This window comes from Malus sylvestris, chromosome 17, assembly GCF_916048215.2.
Source record: "Malus sylvestris chromosome 17, drMalSylv7.2, whole genome shotgun sequence".
NCBI classification, from domain to species: Eukaryota; Viridiplantae; Streptophyta; class Magnoliopsida; order Rosales; family Rosaceae; genus Malus; species Malus sylvestris.
Window position 1 is genome coordinate 17077259 of NC_062276.1, and position 22655 is coordinate 17099913.

A 22655-nucleotide genomic window follows, 5' to 3' on the forward strand; every position below is an offset into this window, starting at 1 on the left:
AAGCCATACTAGCAAAAAAACACGAGGTAGTGAATTGGTATGCCTCCACCACTCTCACAAAATGCGCTTGGAAGCCCTAAAAAAAGAAAGCCATGCAGAGTATTATATTAAGGGTTATTTAGATATAAGTCCATGCAACACTTATTTTCTTGACAAAAACCCATCTCGTTTTAAACATCCAAATAAAACCCAAATTTGAAATAAACTGCCATGTAAACAAATAAATACCTATTATTTTCAAAATATTTACAATTGTGCCACAACACCCTAATTATGTTGATGAATTTAATTATCCACCATAATTATGGCTAATAAGTGCTTTATTATTACAAAAGTATCTATTTTATACTTATTTTGCATGTATACATTAGGCACATTTTGTTATTATTATATCTATGTAAAATAAATTACTTATATTTTTAGGTAGAATATAGGTAATTAATTAACTTTGAATCAATTGGCTGAAAACATCCTTTTATTTTGTAGGTAAATAATTTTGCATGTATTATTACATATATTAGCACATTTGTTATTATTATGTGTTGTTTGCAATCAATCAACATTCATTTATTCTGTAGGTAAATTACAAAAGTATCTACTTTATACTTGTCATACCATCATTTGTTCCATTTCATATTTTTGTTTGACAATCATTGTAGATAAATTATTTTGCATGTATACATTAGGCACATTTTGTTATATATTATCATGTGTTGTTTGCAATCAATCAACATTTTTATTTATTCTGTAGGTAAATTATTTTGCATGTATTATTACATATGTTAGGCACATTTTGATATTATTATTATTATTAATATTATTATTATTATTATTATTATTATTATATGTGTGTGTGTATGCAAATAACTTAACTTTTGAATGAAACAGTATTTATTTTATTTTGTAGGTAAATTATTTTGTATGTATTGTTTTACCTGGATCTTATATTGTTATTTTATATATGTAAAATATCGGTAATTTTGAATAAAACAACATTTGTATATTTGTGAAAAATACTAATTTACCTGTTACAATTATTTGAAAAGGATAAAAAATGCTCATTTTTACATAAATGTGAAAACAACTATATAAGGAATCAAAACTCTAATATCATGTAATTTTTGTTATTGATATGCATTGAAATCATGACACTAAAAATTTTCTTTTCGAAATCTGCATAAACATTTCAAAAAGTTTAATTGAGTGAAATAATATAAAATAAATGTAGATAACAAGTAATAGACCCAGAGTCAATGATATTAGGGGTAATTTAGACATCTAAAAATACCAATTTTGCCAAGTCATACTTAATTATGGATATTGCTTAGTTGGAGCCTAGTCATTGGGTTTTTATTAGAAAATTTTACAATTGTAGGTTTTAGTTAATGAAAATTGAATTCCAAGGGGTATTCACTCGTAAAACAGAACATGCTAACGTAAGGAATAGAGCAGTAACTATTACAAATTCGGATCAGAACCTTTACTTTCCTGATTTCCTCCAGGGCGCAACGTGCATGTTTTTCAGCATTTGGGTAAGGCAGATACATTGGAGAGAAAAGACCATATCCAGTCTGTTTAAATAAAGGCAAGCGGAACAAAGTCAGCAACATATAGACCTTATTTTTTGGTCCTATATGCAAATGCAATTGTGTAGTACACTATGTATTAGCACATGTTCTTATATGCATATGCAAATGCAAATGCAAATATGGTGCATGCCATTATTTAATGTTCTTATATGCAAATGCACAGTTAAGTAATAAGCTGCAGCCAAGTAGCGCGCTCACACATATTCACACATACCATTTTGTTGTTAGCCTCCCAGCGCCACGTACGATGTATGTAGGTTCCTGGAAGACATCAATTCAAAATTGCATAAATCCAAAAAAGAAATGAATTACATGTGAAGTTCAAAAGTAGGCATAAAAAAACTGAATATGTGTTTTAGGTCTGCGTTTTTCTCTGTTTAATTGTCGTAATTACGTTTATTTTCAGCGATATACATCTCTAACAGTGTTTGTGGTTGCGTATCAACGCACTACTTTATGTGTGTAAGAGGGCCTGCACCACCTATACTCTCGTTAGAGAATATAGCCCAGGGTGTTTTTGATGAGCGTGCTATAAAGGCCTGGATAGAAGTTACTAAGAAAGATAGAGAAGATGCGCTTGTACAAATGGAGAAGATGCTACAAGATTGCGACGTTAGCATAGTGGCCGCACTTCACTATGCATCCAGGTTCGAACTCCCTTTTGAGAATGACGGGTCATTTGGAAAACAAGCACCAGTAGGATCGTTGGTGAGTTTCTATTTAAATCTCTCTATTTTTGTTATAATTACATTTTTGTACTAACTACAACAAATTAAATTAATATTTTAATTTTGCGAGGGATACGCTACATAAATTCATGATTCATAATTATAGGAAAATTGAGGGTGCTGATGAAGTAACTATAAAACACATGCTAAAGCAATTCTCACGAAGCTTATCTGTCAGATGCAGTATCCGAATACAAACCCTAAGTTTATTTTCTTAAATTCAGTTTAAAGTTTAAACTTTTTAGATAAATATTTTAATGCCTAAAATAAAATCGCACATGCATCATGGTAGCTATAACATTATCCTGGGCATCCCGCCTATCTTCTATACACTAGTTTTGTAGCACTACCACAAACCCGCATAAAGTTGTCTGATTTTTCATTACACTACCCAAGCTGCTACTATTGAAAGCGCTTGATAGGATTTTTAACATCTATGTAAATAAGGTCAAAAACACATGAAATACTTGCAAGAATATAATGATGTTGTAATATAGATGCTCATGTAAGGTCGTTCTCCTCAATGACTATTTGGATAACTTATGTTGAAACAATTCCTAATTAACTACTTAAAATTAAAAATACAGAAAAGGGATTTTAAAATTGGGTAATATTAAAAACGAATTTTAATTAAAAACTAATCTGACAAAAGAAAAGAGTTTTAAATACCAATTTATAAAAGCACTAGGGTTCCACCATCACCTAGCAATCCTATGTATTTTAACCAACTACTTATGATTTACACATGCCACTTTGAAGGTTAGGTTTTCCTAATTTATATTCTACTTGGAACCTCCAACATAGAATATATATCTAACATGCAACCTGTCCGGACGTTCGAATCAAATCTGAACATGAAAGACTTATTATGCTTTATGAAAACCCTTTGAAAAACCATGTAAAACGTAATGTTCATCTTAAGTGAAATTACATTTATTAATCACAAGAAGTTAGCGTCAATTTCAGGGAACCTTCCGACCAAAATTGCATCAAATCTCTTTTCTAAAGATCCTAATGGTGATTAGGCATTAAGACAATTAGATAGTTTTAATTACGGTAATTAATAATTCAAAGTATGCATGTAATCAATCATAAGCAATTAAATAAAAATCACATATTCATGCTAAGGCTCAAGGATTTGCCCTAGCAAAATGGATTAGTTACGCATATTCATAATTGAAATCATAGAGAATATTATTAGAATAAAAGGAATGAAAACACCTTAAAGTAGAAAATCTCCAAGAACCCTAACAAAGTTCTCTGTCTCCAAAGTTGAATAAAGGAAGCGTAACCCTAAAACTAGGAACGGCAAAGCAATATATTTGCTAAGCCATCGCACAAATCCTAAAACATAAGTCTCTTATTCCAACTAGGAAACTAATTAATAAATAAAAGTAACTTAGAAAATAAAGTTTTAATTATGCTAACAAAGTTCTCTGTCTCCAAAGTTGAATAAAGGAAGCGTAACCCTAAAACTAGGAACGGCAAAGCAATATATTTGCTAAGCCATCGCACAAATCCTAAAACATAAGTCTCTTATTCCAACTAGGAAACTAATTAATAAATAAAAGTAACTTAGAAAATAAAGTTTTAATTATGCTAGGAGAATCTGCCAAGTACTTGTCCAGCCACGTTTTAACCTCAAATATCCTCCAAATCCGGCCTATGATAGCTTGTTTTGAAGATCAGGACGTTCTGAACACATCTCCAGAAGGCCATGAACCCATCCGAAATCATCTTGGACTCCAAAAACGCAATTTAAGCCCAAAACGTCACTATTTCAGCATTGCACATCGCTCCTTTATTTTATTGCCAGAAAATAACCGCTTGATGGAAAAATCTGATATTTTGATACAATTAAGCCAAGTGACTCACGAACATCCTCCAACTAGAATTACTCCAAAATTCATCCATTTGGCAACATTTTGCTCCAGAGGAAGTAGAAAGTCCTATATTAAAAATACAATTCAAAGTATCAAAATTCTTCCAAAATATTAACCAAAATATATTAAGAATAGGGTTAAATATATCATATAAAATCTACTCATCAAAATACCCCCAAACTTAGCTTTTTGCTTGTCCTCAAGCAAAACAAATCTAGAAAACAAAAGAAAAACTTAACAAACTAAAAACTTAGATGAAATTTAGCTAAACAAAATTCTCACTTTCAAGTTGCAATCCATAGAAAACGTTAAAAATCAGAAAATCTTTTCAAAAGTTCCAACTAATCCCACCACAGAGTCTAAGTCATTTAGAATCAATTAGAAAAAGAATTCACAACCTTCCTTCAGTGTAAGGTGAACCAACATAGTTAAAGAGACTCGACTAAAATTCTTACCTCTCATCCCTTTATTCATACTTCACACACTAACTTCACATATATTTTTTTCCTTTCTCTTTTCGACTTTTTCATAATAATATTTTGCCCTTTTTTTTTTTTTCCAGTAACAGTAGTGGTCGTGCAATGTCGGTTCCCTTAAGCTTTCGATCCAACTCATGTAACGAACTTTAGGTCAATGACTCTCAAACCACTAGGGCTTTAGGGCACTAAGTGTAGAACACCCCTAAGGATGCTCTCCTTAATTGTCTCAAGCCCAGAGCCTGCATCTCCTCGACCACAGAGCCGAACGGCTCTCCCTCTCTCATTTCAAACCAGAGACAGATCGTCTGCCCTCCTTGTGGTGCCATTTCATGCTCTCCTATATGTGCGGTCATGGTTAAGTCACGTTAATATTTTTTATTTTTATTATTTTTTATTTTATTATCTCTATTAAAAAATTAATATAAAATATTAACGTAAGTTAACTGTGACCACACAAAATAGAAGAGCATGCACAATGCACAGGAGGCAGATCTGCCTCCTTTCAAACCAACCCGTGAAGAAAGAAAATTAATAATTAAGATTCCCAATGTAACCCGTGAAGAAAGATAATTAATAATTAAGATTCCCAATGTAACAGGTCCCCATGTCTATTACTCCAAACCTTCAACCACTTGAGAGATGTCTTTAAAATCCGAAAATGCTCTCATTTCTCCAACATCAAGCTCAGCAACATGCACACCTCCCTCCAAAATCTGCATCCCCTCTCTACAACCAAAAACCCAACGACAATCACACCCATGGAAGAAAAAAGCGATAATATCGGCGAAATATCGCCGATATTATCGATTTTTTGGAAGTTCGATATTTTTTTAACTATCCAAACGATTTTGTTAAAATATCACAATTTTATCGATAATATCGATAATATCATGATATTTTTGAAATTATCGATAATATCACAACATAATACTAAAAAATACTTAAATATGTTGAGAAAACTCAACACATACTTCACTTGATCATAGCCCAAAGGCCGAACAAGCTATGCTTCTCCCAGCAGGGGAATGTGGGTTTTATAGGACTTCATGATTGCTCACTGCCCTCGCATGAGCGATGTGGGACTCGCCCAATGGGAGAGAAAATCAGAATTTCGGCCGAAAATTTACACCCACTTTAAACGGTCATAACTTTGTCAAAACTCAACTAAATCAAGCAAGACAAAAACGAAAGTTGTAGCCCTCGAAGAGACGAAGAGAATGGTACCTCACACGACGTCTGACTCGTCGTGGTTTGGCCGGAAAATTCCTCGAAAGTCACTGCGGTCGCCGGAAACTGGGTAAGATTCAAATGAGTATAATTTTTTCAATACTCAACGAAATTGAGTGAAACAAAAAGGAAAGTTGTACTACTCGACGAGACGAAGAGATTGATACCTTGTACGCCGGCCAACTCACCGTGGTTTGACCGGACGAATTATAAAACAATTGACACACTCTTGGCTTCCAAAATTCAATTCTTTTACTTTATATAAACTTGAAAAAACATAATCGGCATCCAAATTAAAGTTTAGTCTTATTCAACCTATTGATTTTCAATCGTTAATTGATATACTATAATTTGGAACTTCAACGCCTAGACGCATGCTTATGTGTAAGAAATTTAAAGTGTCAAATTCGGCACATTATTCTTCATCATTTTATTCAATTCCTTTTTTTTTTTTTAATATCCTAAGTAAAACCTCCCAATATTGTACTAATTAATTATATATAAATGATTATGGTGTGTTTAAACTTCTTTCATTAATTACTACATATTTTCTACACTCACAATGTTTGCCAGCTCGCTATATAATCAACTTAAATCAGTTAAATCCATCATGCAATGCATTTCCTTTCAATTTTTTGTGATAAACTAATAGATAATTGACTAAATAAACATCCTGCAAAGTTTCATTAAAAATTTCCAAGTTTTTCTTACAATTTCCGTGGTTTCCATGTAATTTTTATCGATATCGATACTATCCCGATATTTCCATCGATATTTCCGTGTTTTCGGACTACCGATATTTCCGATATTACCGATATTTTCTTCCTTGATCACACCTCAGTGTCACTATAATCCAGCCGTGGCGAAGTAAGCATGAAAACTGAGATGCATGAAAGTAAATTCCTCCTCCATGTGTTAATTTTTTTTTTTTTTTTTTTTTTTAGTTTCTTTCGTTTCAGATTTATGTGGTAAACTAACACATGCATGTGTTTCCATCTGTGTGAGGACCCCCGATAGTTGCAAATCCGAGACAAACAACATGAGAAAAACACCCTGAGTCGCCAGCTCTTCTCAACCAAACCGTGTGTCTCCCAAGCCTCAACCCATCACGGATTCAAGTTCCATTCATGCAGATCGAAACCTTTCACACATGCAACGGTAATCATCTCCCACTTGGTTCAATATACATATCTCTCAGCTTGCTAAAAATCTTTGAGAGCTATGTTTCGTGATGAGTCTGGGTAGAAGCTTACACTGATTTTCTTCCGTATTAGGTACCCGAGATGCACAAAGAGACGGAAAAGACTGACTCGAATAGTCCCCAAACTCACGGATCTGCAAAGTTGGAGGTTAAAACCGTTACCCTTGTGATTGATTGAACTGTGAACTGGTATTTTGTTAAGAAAACTAGTACTGTGACTAAAAAATGACACTCAAATCCAGTGTAGAACCGAGAGAAAACACCCCCTGAGCTGCCGATCCAGTGGTCCCAGAAGGCTGAATAAACGGCAAATGCCTCGGCCTCTGCAAATCAGGAAGGTAAAGATCTTGTTCTTCTGCTTTCACTCAGCTCAACATGTACAGATTCAACTACATTTCATTTATAATGCCATATTGACCGTGTATATACTCCCAGAATGACTTTATACGAACTGAAAACATACAAGCGCTTGAAAAACTTGGATCTCGAAACTGGTAACAACTGCGGACTAGAACACATTTGCTCCCAGAAAAGAATGAAATAAGCCCTGGATCAGAACTGAGAACATACATGTAGACCATGTGAACTGGAACCTTTTTGAGGACATAATGAAAAACCCATCCCGGACTGGAATAATGAAATACTATTCAACTCCAATGCATGAGTAATATATCTGCTGAAAAATAGTTATGGTTTCAAACTCATGAATCTGGTGATTTTTGTTTTGATCTGTATAGGAACTCCAGTTTGGCCCCTGCACAGAGGTAGAAGACATGATCAGCTCGGACATCTCAGGTCCGATGTCTATATGAATGTAAGATTAATTCTAGACTTTGTTTGGGTCCTGATCTGTATAGATGTTCGTTCTATGTCCCTGCATGTACTCATATTGGTACTCTGTGTAGGGATATGCGGATCCCTCATATTGGTACTCATATTTGTGTTAGCCATTCCTGTTATGTTTCTGCATAGTATAGTGATTAGAGTTTTTTAATGAGAAGAATTTGAAAGACCAATGTAGATGGAAGTCACATTTGCACTATTGGGTCGAAACTATGCAGTTGGTTTGGGATACAGAGCAACAATTGTGAAGTTAGAGCTCCATGAGGTCCATTTTTAGTGTGGTGCAATTGTAACTTTGGATCAGGATAGTCTGCTCTCCCCTATCTCATCTCCTTTTCTATTTGAACGGTCATAGTTAAGTCATGTAATTATTTTATATTGAATTTTTATTTATAGAGATAATAAAACAAAAAGTATTGAAACTATAAAATGTTGAAATGATTTAACCGTGATCGTTCAAATAGGAGGGCATGCAAAAGGGATGGAACAAAGGAGGGCAGACAATCCATTTAAATGTAAAGTTCATCAATTTAACCAAGAACATCAAATAGCGATGAGACATAAAATGATATAATTTTAAATTTTCACGTTTGACATGATTGAAAGCTACATAAAATAAAATTGTGTATAAATAAAATTTTATGTCTTCCCAAAAGAAATTGATGTGGGTAAAAGAAAAACAAATAAAACATTGACACTTCATTTTAGGTGTATAGATTTTGAGGAAATTATAAACTCAACTTATCAACACAAGCATATGTTTTTTTGTGTAAATAAACACTTACTTTCTGATGTATAATGATTTACTTAAATCGGTGTAGTACGTCTAACCCCAATCTAGGTCTCATCTAGGTCTATAGGTACTAGGCTCTAGCTTGCTACTCAACTAGTGCTTAGCATGCTTTAATTAGGAGTTATCAAAATTCTAGATCTGCTAATGTGTATTTAGTGTTACTCTCTGTTAAATGAATATTAAATCATATAATTATTATTGTTCAACAGTTATTCATTGTTGGTTGGTGTATGAAATTTAATTATGTGGACTGGATGGAGACTTCTAAGTGCACACCCACTATATATGTCAGCTCATCTTCTAGTAAAATTAGGTTTCACTGAAATACCCAGCAATGAAGAGGGAGTTAGATCTCTCACCAAACATTCAACCTCTCCCCTCTCACCTTTCAATGTTTCAAACTTTCAACCTCTTCTCCCTTCTCATCCTTTAACATTCCAAGCCCTTCTTTTTTACTTGTTTTCTCTAAATTTTTAAACCCACATTTCAGATTTGACTTTTGCCTTCTCTTACAGTTGTAAGTGCAACTTAAGAGGGAAAATGTCGCCGAAAAAAATCCAATCTAAGAAGACAGGTAAATAGCTTTACCCTTTTTGTTTTTTGGTGTGAAAAGCGAAGGTTACAATATCTACATTCCACACAATGTATATGATGGTATGATATTCTTTGTAATATTAAAGAAGGCATAAAAAAATTTGGACATTTTTTAGAGATCTGGATTTATATGGGTGAAAAGTGCAAAATTACATTTGAGAAGTCGAAGATTAACAATATATTTGCATGCCCGAATCATATCCAAATAAATAAATAATTGGAAGCCCAAGGTTCACATGTAATTTTGCACTTTTCACTCATACAGACCCAGAACTCGAAAAAATGTTCAGTTTTTTTATGCATTCTTTAATATTACAGAAAATATCATAACATAATATGCATTGTGTAGATATTGTAACCTACGCTTTTCACACCAAAAAGATATAAAAAACAAAAGAGTAAAATTATTTATCTATCCTCTTGGATTAGATCTTATTCTTTGGTATTATCCCTCTCAAGTTGCACTTACAACCGTAAGAGAAGGCAAAAGTTAGATCTGAAATGTAAGGTTAGAAATTTAGAGAAAGCAAGTAAAAAAAGAGGGCATGAAATGTTGAAGGGTAAGAGGGGAGAAGAGATTGAAAGATTGAAACATTGAAGGGTGAGAGGGAAGAGGTTGAATATTTGGTGAGATCTACCTCTCTCTTTACGGCTGGGTATTTCAGTTAAACTTGATTTTAGTAAAAGATGAGCTCTGACATATATAGTAGTTGTGCACTGAGAAGTCTTCATCCAGTCCACATAATTAAACTTTATACACCAACCAACTATGAATAACTGTTGAGCAACAAAAATTATATGATTCATTGTTCATTCAACGGAAGGTAACATTAAATACACATTAGCATATTCCGAATTTTGATATCGGGTTCAACATACTAGACCGATTTACACATAAAAATGAAGTGCCAACGTTTGATAAGTGTTTATCCCCGCATCAATTTTTTTTGTTTTGGAAAGAAATAAAATTTTATTTATACACAAGACTAGTTAATAATGTAATTAAACTTGCTATTCAAAATTTGAAATGAAGTGCTAATGTTTGATTTGTTGGTGTTTAATTGTGATGGTATTTGGTGAAATGCACTGATAAAATAACACAATTGTGTAGGAAAGCGGAGGCACCTATCATGGCACCAACCTAACGGGTTTCCATGAAGGACTGAAAAAGAAAGGCCATGCATTGTATTACCATTTCTGTGAGGATGGCTGCAAAAATTGAGAAATTTGCCGCTCTGTCAAAAATAAGACAAAGAAAATTTAATTTTTAAGTATGCAATTATCCAACAGAGCATACCAAACCGCATTTAAGATGCACCGAAAAATATCTCGCAGAAGTAACTGAAATTTTTAGCTCTATTGGAGTTACAATTGGAGACATATAGTATCATTATACAAATGGTTGAAAATTTAATATTTAAGTATGCAAGTGGTTGTATTATTATCAAACAAAGTATACCAAACCACATTTAAGACGCACCGAGAAATATCTTGCAGAAATAACTTTGAACTTTTTTAAGGTTTTTGTCCCATCAAAATTTATTTCAGTCATTTTTCCCAAAACCAACGTACAAGGACAAAATCCCACTTCATCTACTGTTCTACAATGTAAAAGGGTGTGAATCCTCTTTTGAGAAGTAAAAAGGGAAAGAATCTTTTGTGGATCGAAATACGAAAACTATTGTTATTTTATGTAGCCTTAAGTTTCCCATGTTGAAATCGAAATTTTAAAATTATCAGTTTATGTATTATCGCTATTTGATGTTCTTGGTTAAATTGATGAAGTTACAGGACTTGGATTGTCTGTCTTCCTTCATTTTTCATGCCCTTCTATTTGAACGGTTACGGTTAAGCCACATTAATATTTTATCTTTAACGTCTCAAGGTGGCAGCTCGGAAATGATGGGGGAGACTTGGCAAGGGCTGAATGTCCAGGAACGCTGCTTGATGATACAGCGTGCAGTATATGCTGAGGTGGAGCCACATGAGGGTTCTAGTATGAACACTCGTGTGCTGGCCCATGTCGAAGCTGAGTTGGTGGATGAGCAGCATCCGAGTGCGGCTCAGGAAGCGGGCATTGTAGCTCGGGGTGGTGGCGGCTGGCCCTCAACAGCCGCAAGGCTGCCATGAATTATCTATTCTGGAACTGCCATGGTCTGGGGTCGGACACGGCAGTTCGAGCTCTTCATGGGCTTATACGACACAACAGACCCTCTATGATTTTCTTATCTAAGACTAAAATGAAGAGTCATAGACTAGATGGATTGCGGAGACGTATGCGGTTTTCGCATGATTTTAATGTGGACCCAATCGGAAAGGCTGGGGTTTTGAGATTATGGTGGGAAGATTCTTTGGAGGTGCACATAGTTTTTTCGTCAAGGTCAGTGATTGATTCTATTGTAAGGGTTGATGGCGTCCATCAGTGGATGCGGGTCACTGGTGTCTATGGTACAGCGTACTCTGGTGAAAAAGCTGAATTTTGGGCTTGGATGCAATCTCATTTTTCTCCTTCGGATGTTCCTTGGCTCTGTGGTGGTGATTTCAATGAATTCATTTGGGATTTTGAGAAGTCCGGAGGAGTGGCGGTTAATTACAATCGGCCTCGGTTTTTGGAGGACTTTATGAATGCTGCTGAGTTGTTTGATCTGGAGTTCAAGGGCCCTGCCTTTACGTGGAGGGGTTTTAGGCGTGGGGAGTGGGTGGAAGAACGCTTAGACAGGGGTCTTATTAATGGGCTGTGGCAGGAGGTTTGGCCCAAGTCGTTGGCCTTGCATGGACCTGTCCAGGGATCTGATCACTGTCCTCTGATTATTAAGTTGGAGTTAGATAGGCCAAAACGGAGGAAGTTGTTTCGTTTTGAGGCTTTCTGGGCTAAGGATGATGATTGTAAATTGTTGGTTAGTGAGTGCTGGGCTCGGCGGGAGGAGGCAGGGGCTCCGGTTCATTGGGTGTCTAAAATTAATGATTGTAGGTCTCGCCTTATTCGCTGGAGCCGCAATAAATTCAAAAAGCGCGGCCAGCAAATAGAGGACCTCACCCAGCAACTCGGGGTGCTTCAGGAGAATTGGGGTCCAAATTTTACTGCAATTCAGGAGAAGTCTAGACTAATTGATGACCTTCGCGCTCAGGAGGAAAGTTATTGGCATCAACGATCTCGTGTTCAGTGGTTACGTGAGGGTGATGCAAATACTAAATTCTTCCATCAATCAACTTTACAACGTCGCAGACAGAACAAGATCTTTACTTTGAATGATGGAGAAGGGCAGTGGGTGGAGCATCCCCGTAGGGTCCGGGAGTTAGTTGAGGATCATTTTCGTTCCTTATTTCAGTCGGGGGGTCCAAGGAATTGGGGTTCTATTTTGGATTGCCTTCATCAGGATGTTTCTGAAGCAATGAATCTAGAGCTAATTGTGCCGGCGTCTGAGCAGGAAGTTATGGAGGCAGCGCTACATATGGGAAGCCTTAAAGCTCCTGGGCCGGATGGTTTCCAAGGGATTTTTTATCAATCCTTTTGGGAGCAGCTGCAGGATGATGTTAACAGCTTGATCAAATCATTGATGCACGATACGGCCAGCCCGCGTACGCTCAATGCTACCCACGTGGTTCTAATTCCTAAGGTATCTCATCCAGAAACGGTTTCGCAATTTCGACCCATCAATCTTTGCAATTACTCTTACAAGGTTCTATCCAAAGTTCTTGCAAATCGGTTAAAGGGTGTTCTGTCGCACATTATTTCTCCTTCCCAGAATGCCTTTGTGGCTGGTCGGATGATTCACGATAATGTTAGCATAGCTCATGAGCTTTTTCAATTCTTAAAAGGGCGCAAGGCTAGAAACAAGTTTGAGATGGGTATTAAGCTGGATATGCAGAAAGCCTATGATCGTGTGGAATGGGACTTCCTTGAGGCTATCATGGCTTGGATGGGATTTTGCAGTGAATGGAGGCATCTCATTATGAGTTGTGTGTCTTCGGTGCAGTTGGCTGTCCTCCTTAATTGACAACCCGGCAAGCAGTTTACTCCTTCTAGGGGTCTAAGGCAGGGTGATCCTCTTTCCCCATATCTGTTCCTGATGGTTGGAGAGGTCCTTTCTTGTCTAATACAAGAGGCGGTGGATTCGAAGATGTTGGACGGAGTGATGATTGGGGCTTCGGGGCCCGTCATTTCTCATATGTTTTTTACGGATGATACTCTTCTTTTTCTAAAGGCAAATGCTAAAAATTGTCGGAACCTGGTAGACATTCTTGGGAGGTACTGTGAGGCTTCTGGTCAGCAAGTTAATCTGCAAAAATCGAGTGTTTACTTTGGGGCGAACATTTCTATGCAAGTTTCCAATGAGTTGGTTAATGTTCTTGGCATATCGGCGGTTGCTAATCCTGGTGCTTATTTAGGTGTTCCAGCTATTTGGGGGCGGTCCAAAAAACGCGGTCTTGCCTATATTAAAGGAAAAATTTTGGGAAAGTTGCAAGGTTGGAAGCAATGTACTTTATCCCGAGCTGGGAAAGAAGTCTTGATTAAGGCAGTTGTTCAAGCTATTCCTGCCTACCCGATGCACATTTTTAAATTTCCAGCAATTGTCTGTCAGGAATTGGATGCTTTGGTGGCGGGTTTCTGGTGGGATAGTCTTGGGGACAGGCGGAAGACATATTGGGTTTCTAAGGCTGTTCTTGGTCTTCCGAAGACGATGGGAGGTTTGGGTTTTCGGAATTTCAGTGAATTTAATGACGCTTTGTTGGCTAAGCAGTGTTGGCGGTTGATCACTGATCCGAATTCCCTCTGGGCTCGAGTCCTTAAGGCTCGTTATTTTCCGCACTGTTCCTTTTGGGATGCCAAAAAAGGCGGGAGAGCTTCTTGGGCTTGGAGTAGTATTTTGGTTGGTCGAGAGGTTTTAAGGAATGGTTCTCATTGGCAAATCATGAGTGGTGCGGATGTGCGTGTCTGGGATGACCGCTGGCTCCCATCCTTACCTGCGGGGCATCCGTTACCGCTTGGAGAGGTTGCGGTTACTCCCAGCTTACGGGTTCAGTCTCTTATTCGGCCTGAATCGCATGCGTGGGATATTAGTTTTTTGCAGGAGTTTATTTCGGATGTGGATCAACGGGCTATCAGTCTTACCCCTCTTGGTGATCTTAGTCGGAAGGATCATCTGGTTTGGGATGTGAGCAAGAATGGGCAGTACTCAGTTCGTTCGGGCTATCATTGGCTGCAGTCTAGGTCTGTAGGGTCCCGGGATCATCGCCAGCTTGGTGCTCGTTTAGTTCCGAGGCAGTTGTAGCGCGTGGTCTAGCAATTGAGAGGGCCTCATAAGCTCCACCATTTCTTTTGGTTATCCTTGCACAATGCTCTGCCCACTAGTGCGGTGCTTTTCCGTCGACGTTCTTCCCCTTCCCCAGTGTGCCCCATTTGTCTCTGCCAGGATGAATCTGTGGAACATTTATTCCTCCAGTGTCCGTGGGTAGCAGCTATTTGGTTTGGTGGTGCTCTTAATTATCGTGTGGCTAGGGATGGTATTCCTTCGTGGGCGAGCTGGTTGCAGGCTGTGTTCTCTCTTTATCTGGGGTCCTCGGCTGATGTGCAATGGGTTCATTCTTATGTTACGTTCACTTGTTGGAGTATTTGGAAAGCTCGGTGCAACTTTGTTTTTAATCAGGTTCCCATTAATCCTATTTCTGTTTTGCGGGAGGTTGCCCTTGTTGTCGGGTCTTACTGGGAGGCCGGGGGTTTTTCGAAGGTCGGGAGATTGGTGGTTCCAGCTCGGCAGGTTTTGGTTTCTCGGTGGATCCCTCCAACATCTCCTTTCATTAAAATCAATGTTGATGCTAGCTGGTCTAAGGAGTCTAAAATGGGTTTTGTTAGGGTGGTCCTGCGTGCGGATTGAGGGACTTTTGTGGCGGCTGCAAGGTATGCTATTTTGTCCCCTAATGTTGCTGCGGCTGGAGCTTTTGCGTTATTGCGTGGCTGTGAATTGGGTTCCTCAATGGGTTGTAGCTCGGTCATTTTGGAATCGGATTCCCGTGAATCCATTTCTTGTCTCTCTGGCGCTTTGGATTCTGACAGTTGGGAGGCTTTTCCTATCTTGGCAAGGGTCAAGCAATTGTGTGAAGCTTTCCAGTTCTGTCGCTGGTCTTGGGTTCCAAGATCAGCCAACTCTTCGGCGGATTATCTTGCGTCGGTTGGCTGTCCAGAGATGTGTGATCGGGTTTGGGTTGACAGACCCCCATCTTCGTTGGTGCATGTTTTGAATAAGGATGGGCTTCCTTGTCCGCCGTGAGTTGTTGTTGCGGTGGTTGGGGAGACACTCAACCTGGTTGCAATGTCTGCTTGTTTGTATCCCCTTCCATCGTTTTCTTTCTGTTTGTGCCTGTTTGGTGTTCGCCATTCGTTGGCTCTCCTGCTGTTTTCGGCTTTGGCCTTGGTTTTCTTCCAAAAAAAAAAAAAACAAAATTACAACAATTAAACGGAATACAGTAAGCATTATCATCTCTCTTAATTAGTTTTCCCAGCCACCAATCTTTATATAAAATTTGAAGTTATACGTAAGTGTAAGTCAGATGGTATGCTAGCACATGTATAGATAGATCTACAGCTATCTCCATTCGAATGGTTTAGAGGGTCGAAATTAGCCTGAAAATCGTCTCCAATCGACGGCTAACCCAGAGGGCTTGTGGGCCCCACGTAATTTGAAAGGGCTGGCCTCATGCAGCCAGCCTAGGACTGGCCAGAAAATCAGAGTAATCATGTTGGTTATAACCGACAAGATTGCTTAAAAAAAATTTGAATCCAACGGTGAGCTGATGCCAGTTACCGTTGCATTCAAATTATTATTATTTTTTTTTGGGCAAATTTTTTTAAAAAAATTCCTAAAAATTCTAATTTTTTTCCTATAAATACCTAAACTATTCATTCACCATTCCTCACAAAAATTTCACCATTTCAATTCTCATATTTTCTTTCATCTTTCAAAAATCTATCCTTCAATTCTCATATTTTCTTTCCTTTTTCAATTCTCACAAAATTTAAGTTGTACTAGTTTTTAAATTTAAATAATAAATTATGTTTGGCCTTATGAACCTTTGGCTCTTGGTTGGGGACAGTTTTTTGTAACAGGGCTAAAATGAGCCATATGGCCCCTTGGCCCTTGGTTGGAGATGGAAGCAAATATGGTAATGTACTGTTCATTAAAATATTAATATCTTTGATGACCAGAGAGCTAAAACGAGCCATCTGACTAGCTCTTGGTTAGAGATGGCTTAACAACCTATATGCGTGTTAGAGGACGGTATATGGAGAATAAGTGAAAAATGTGGGACAAAAAGTGAGTTTACCCCAAAAACTTTCATATCGTTGGTTAAAAGTCAAAACAATTGTTGTTAACAAATAGCGAATTTTAACGAAAAATTTTCGCTACTGTTTATTTTAACGAAAAATCACATTTTTACTCTAAAAAGTAAATCCAAGTACCATTCACTTTACCATTTATTTTGTTCATCGTTAAAACTTAAAATTTTCAAACCATTTTCATTAGTTTTAATTAAAAAATACTGACGTCTTGTATGCTTCTCAAAGGAGGAAGGAATCTCGGATCTCTTCAATCCATAGAGTCATCATCTTTGAGAGTAGGTTAGGATTCTCGGCTAGGTTCCTCTTTCCGTTTCAACTCAAAGCAAAAGCTATATGGCTGTTTAGGACAGTTTTGTTTCTGTTCCAACCTAGTTTTTTATATTTGATTTGAGAATCTTTTTCTTCACTGCTGGGTTTCTCACTCTCTCTCCTCACTGTTGCTTATGTCAGTGAAAACTGGTTTATGAAAGACGGGAGCTCCTCCATATATAGTTCGCTTAGGTTTATCAAAGATCACCCTACCCTTTGTTTTTCTTAAAAATTTGAAAAATAAAGAAATATTTTAATGTGTCGAAAACATAGACTAGTGCGATCAATGTAATAATACAATTATTTAGAATTTTATTCGTCAAATTTCTAGATAATAGTATTGGTACACTTATTATAGCGAACCATATTTTCAATACACTTAAAATATCTCTTTTATTGATGGGAGTTTTAACGAAAAATTATATTTTTACACTAAAAAGTCAATCCTGGTATTATTCACTTTACTCTTTATATTGTCCTTATTATTAAAATTCAAAGTTTGCAAATCCTTTTCATCAGTTTTCCTTTTATTAATAGTTACAACTAACGTGTATGTGTAGCAATGAGCAGAGCTGCAGACTCAACTACGAAGAACAAGTCTTACTATTATTGTGAACCTGACTAATTTTGTACGCATGAATGATGAATCAATGAAATTTGGATATTGGCAAATACTGGCTCTCTTTTTAAGGTCAGTTTTTAACTTGTTCAATTAAGGGCATGCTCCTTTTAAAAAAACAATATTTGGCTGCTAAAAATTCAGTAGTCATTCCTACTTTCACCCAATCAGATTTGGACACGTGTTCAATTTGTGTTTATAATTTCAGTTATTTGGACACGTGTCTAAATTTGATTGGTTGAAAGTAGGAATGGCTGCTGAATTTTCAGGAGCCAAGTATTGTTTTTTTATTTTAGGGATACTTTGGATGCGGTCCCTAATCCTTAACATTCTTTGATTAAAACCTTATTTGTATTCAAAGTTTGATCAAGGTCCCTTGACTTTGTACACCTCATTATATTAGGGGTGTGCTATCCACACCCCATTTTACTTCTCACACACCCCTTGATAATTTATGTCTGTTGATCTTCTTCAGTTCATCCGATCCGACGGTCGAAAATAAAAAAGGTGTGTAAGAAGTAAAATGAAATGTGTGGATATCACACCCCTTATATTACTATTAATATTTATATTTTTATAGTTTTGATATTTTATGAGATTTATAATCCTATAAATTTAAAATTCCTCATTATAATACTATTAGAAACGGTTACAATAAAAAAATTCAAACATTTTAATTGAATAAGAAGTAATAAATGACAAAAGAATGTATCCATAGTATTAAAAAAATTGTTACAAAAATAATTTGGTACATTTCACATATAACAAAGTTGTGCAACCCGTCCCAAATTTTAGAGTTTATAAATTTTAAAATGTGAATTTACGAAAATACCCTAGAGGCGAGGGTATTGATTTTCGTTGACCGCTAGTTCATAACGCGTATGAACTATTACTTTACTGTATTCCAAAAGTATTTGGCGGTGCGAATGCGTAGACGCACGCAAAAAAAAAAAAAAAAAAGAATTCGGAACTACAACAGAGGTTTACGAGACTATAAATTCGGAAAGTACGTGGTAAGGACTGTTATTTATTATTTTATTCATTTCTCATAAAATACCACTATATTTTTTAATAGTTTGTTGTTAGGAATTTGGGGGAAAAAGAAGAAGGAAACGGGGAGGAAGGATAATCGAGGAAAGAAAAGGGATTGGGCAAGGATGCCCAATCAGAAAAAGAGGGACATGAGGAAAGAATTAGAAGAGGAGGGAAGAAAGTCTGCCCAATGAGAAGAGAGGAAAGGATGGGAAAGGAAAGAGGAGAAATGGAGAGGATTGGCCGGATCTCTTGAACCCGCACCCAAGCCAGTTTCAAAACCAGTGGAATTCTGGCGGTTCCAAGCCGTTTTTCAGACGAATTTCATCCCATTTTCACCTGTAATCATCACCATACCTCTTCTCTTTCATTCTTCTATCAAGATTCGATGGAAATTGGGTCAAATCCGTGACATTTGGCGATGGTGACACCGACGGGTCTTGTGTCGATTCTCCCATTTCTGAAGCAATCTCTTCCAATTGTCACCACCAATAGACTTCCCTTGAGGCTTAGAACAATGCCCAACCATTGGTTGGAGCGTCGGAGTCGAATTAGGGACGAATTAAGAACAACCATTTCTAGGGTTCCCAGCGGATTTGAGGAAAATTGGAGCCCTTCCGGGCCAAATTGGCCTTGGTCACAGGTACGAAAGTTACTCTACTCATTGAGATCTTCATTCCTGTAATTTTTAGTAATTTTTAGAAATAGTTCAGTTTTTAGGATAGCCAGGGCGGTTGACCGCCACCCGCGGTGGTGCGTGGCTAGGGGGTCGTTGATGTTATTATTAGGCTAACTAGATACTTTGAGTTCAGTTTTGGTAATTGTATGATGTAGGTTGATTGTTAGAATCTAAATTCTCTACGTTACGTTAATATGTCGTTATATGATTCGACGATCCGACCGTTGGATCGTCACCAAACTTTAATATGTTATAGTACGTAATATTTGAGAACCACAGATACTTACGGATCTGGAATCCAACTTACGGATCTTCCCGAATTGGATTTTTCAGTTCATAAAATAAAATGTTTACCGCCACTTGATTTTGGGCAATTGGTGGAGATCCGATCGTTGGATCATAATGAAACCTTAGGATGTTTTTCTAGAAGTTTAATGTGAGTCTTTGGAAGCAACGGATTGGAAATCCGTGATGTAGATCTTCCGAATTGAATTACGTAGGATGCATTTTATGTAAATTTTGTATTTTATCTGTCAGAACTCTGAGATGTGATTTGATAATTAGTCATAGGCGACGATGGTTTATGATGTCTCGACATGCGTGCTAGGAGTTCGTGGCACGGACCTTAGGTGAGTAAGTCTTTTCCTTTCTATCGTATATTATATATATATATATGATTGACAATTCCATAAACGGTCAGAAATTGAGTGTTGCATATAATTACTATTAATGCTTTGAAGTGCTAATGTGAACTACGAATGGCTTGATCCCTGATTAGGGTACGTAGGTAGTCTAACGAGACATTAGATGCAGCCATACCATAAATGAAACTAAATAATTGAGACAATAGCCTTGTTTGAGAAATTGAGCAATATGAAGGAATTTGGTGAAAAATGTGAGATTTAACCTTACGTCTCGGTGATTAAATGTTGATTATAAATCAATGTGTGAAGAAACGAGAAATTGTGATTTTACGTTTTATAAATGCCATGCCATAATTAGTTTATATTTTAGTATATAATTTGGTAAAAATCTGCATAGTGTTGCACACAAAACGGAGGTCAAGGTAAGTTCAAGTGAGTATTTAATGTCGGTATGATTGAATAATAATTAGTGATGAACAGATGTGAGTAGAGCTCATAAACCTGCACCCCGGTGTTAGTGCTCCCACCTGTGGCCAAGGAACAATCCTTCACGTGATGTTCACCTCCTGCACCTTACGCTCACCTTGGTTCAAGGTAGGTGCACATGTCTGTCGTACAGACCACTATAAGTGGTTCCGACTTATAGGTGACCCGCGATTATTCGCACAGTCTTCACGTGATCGTAGCACTTGAGCATATTTATTTACGCCCAGTCCTGTCGTACAAACCACCTTAGGTGATTCCGACTTGTGTGTAGGTATACTTGATGAGATATGGATAAGTCGTACATGTCACTATAGGTGACTCCCGACTTATGAGCTAGCATATGTGATGAGATATGGATAAATGGATAAGTCGTACTGGTCACTATAGGTGACTCCCGACTTATGAGCTAGCATATATGATGAGATATGGATAAGTTGTACAGATCACTAGAGGTGACTCTCGACTAATGAGATAGTATATGTGATGAGATATGGATAAGTCGTACAGGTCACTATAGGTGACTCCGACTTGCGTGCTAGTATGAGTTATTAATCACTTGATTATTGATATTGCTGATGAGATGTTGTGTTGTGGTATATTTATGGTTTACTGTTGATATACTTTTGGCTTCACATTGATACGTGGTATGATTTTCTGGAAACTATACAGTTGTTGCAGTGAAGGGTTATAATACTTTAGATGGTTTCTATTAAAATTTCATTTCTAGGGCCACTCACCCTTGTTTTGTTTTCACCCTCTAGTTTTATTAGCTGAGCTTTCTTATCATCGAAGATTCGTGGCAAGTCTTGGTATTAGAGATTACCTTCGATGGTATGATTTTCAATCCACTCTATTGTACTTTACTTATGCTCTGACGTCACATGTGAAATGAGTTCATTTCTGCTCTCGGCGCACTTTTGTATTTAGGCATTCTTAGGTTTAAATTTATTCATATTTTTCCACATCATCATACTTTATGGCTTCACCCTCCAGGTGTCGGTCAACACAGCTCGATTCGGAGTCCTAGTGGACATCCCGGGTCGGGGTGTGTCAAAAGTGGTACATTAATAAAGAAGAATGGGTACATTATAAATAAATTAGGGTACAAATAAAAGATTAAAAATTATGAGTACAAATGAATTTTTAAAAATATAGGCGCTAAAAGAAATTAATACATGGGTACAAAATAAAACTAAAAAGAAAATACTACAAATTAAAAAAAATTGTTGCAAATTAAAAGTGGGTACAAACTAAAAATATAGATATATGATACAAAGTTTAGGCATAAAACATAAATATACCATATGTAATTTTTCTATCATTGATTAAATATACAATATCATGTGATAATATACACATGGGTACAAACACAAATAAAACTTCAAAAATTATGGGCACAAAAAGAAACTAATATATGAGTACAAATTAAAACTGAAAAGAAAATTGGTACAAATTAAAAAATATTTTCAAACTAAAAATAGGTACAAACTAAAAATAAAAATATATGATAGGAAATTTAGCCTTAAATATAAATATACTAATTGTAACATTTTTAACACTAAAGGAATATATTTAAAAATAAAAATATTTTATTATTCAAATAATTAATGATGTTATTAATACGCAAGGACCTTGATCAAAAATTCAAAATGAATAGGGTTTTAATCAATGAAGTAATAAAAAAAATGATGTGAACCTAATTTTCCCTTTATTTTATGTATAACAATGGAATTGATGTTTGAGAGTAAATACATATCAAAATTAACAAGGTATTTCGAGAGCTTGTGACTTCAACTTGTAAAAGCATTTGCTATATCTTCCAAACTTTTTTGGGTGAAGTGTCGATTTAGTCATTGAACTATCACCTCAGTGAAAATTAGGTTCCTGAATTAATTTTTTTGGTAAAATAAGTCCCTAAATTCATTAGAATGTGCTAATTTCATCCCTACTATTATATTCAAAACTATTTTATCCAATTTTTCGTCAACTTAAGTCACTTGACACACTTTAAAGTGTAATACCATCATTTTCTCGTCTATAAGTACTTAACATTTCATATAGGTTGCGAATTTAATATCTAATTTACCCTCAAAAGTTAACTTACACTATTTGTTTATGAAAAACTGCCAATTTCTCCTCCAAAGATAACTCCATACACTATTTCTTTATGAAAAACTACCAATCTACCCTCCAATGTGTATCACATGCAA

At 36.4% G+C, this 22655-nt stretch overlaps 1 protein-coding gene across 3 annotated transcripts; it reads left to right on the plus strand.

The window, feature by feature from the left end:
- Positions 1 to 6780: 6780 nt before the first annotated feature.
- Positions 6781 to 10758, plus strand: LOC126610850 (uncharacterized). 3 transcript variants are annotated; one of them, XM_050278995.1, is made up of 6 exons: positions 6781 to 6801; positions 6924 to 7064; positions 7181 to 7255; positions 7350 to 7445; positions 7845 to 7921; positions 10449 to 10758. In XM_050278995.1, the coding sequence occupies exons 1-5, from the start codon at positions 6796 to 6798 to the stop codon at positions 7917 to 7919; spliced, it is 393 nt and encodes a 130-aa protein (XP_050134952.1). In that variant the 5' UTR covers positions 6781 to 6795; the 3' UTR covers positions 7920 to 7921; positions 10449 to 10758. The 3 variants fall into 3 exon arrangements, with proteins under 3 accessions (XP_050134952.1, XP_050134953.1, XP_050134954.1); XM_050278996.1 differs by lacking the exon at positions 10449 to 10758 and adding an exon at positions 8169 to 8380; XM_050278997.1 differs by lacking the exons at positions 6781 to 6801; positions 10449 to 10758 and having other exon boundaries at positions 6823 to 7064; positions 7355 to 7445; positions 7845 to 8134.
- Positions 10759 to 22655: the final 11897 nt, after the last annotated feature.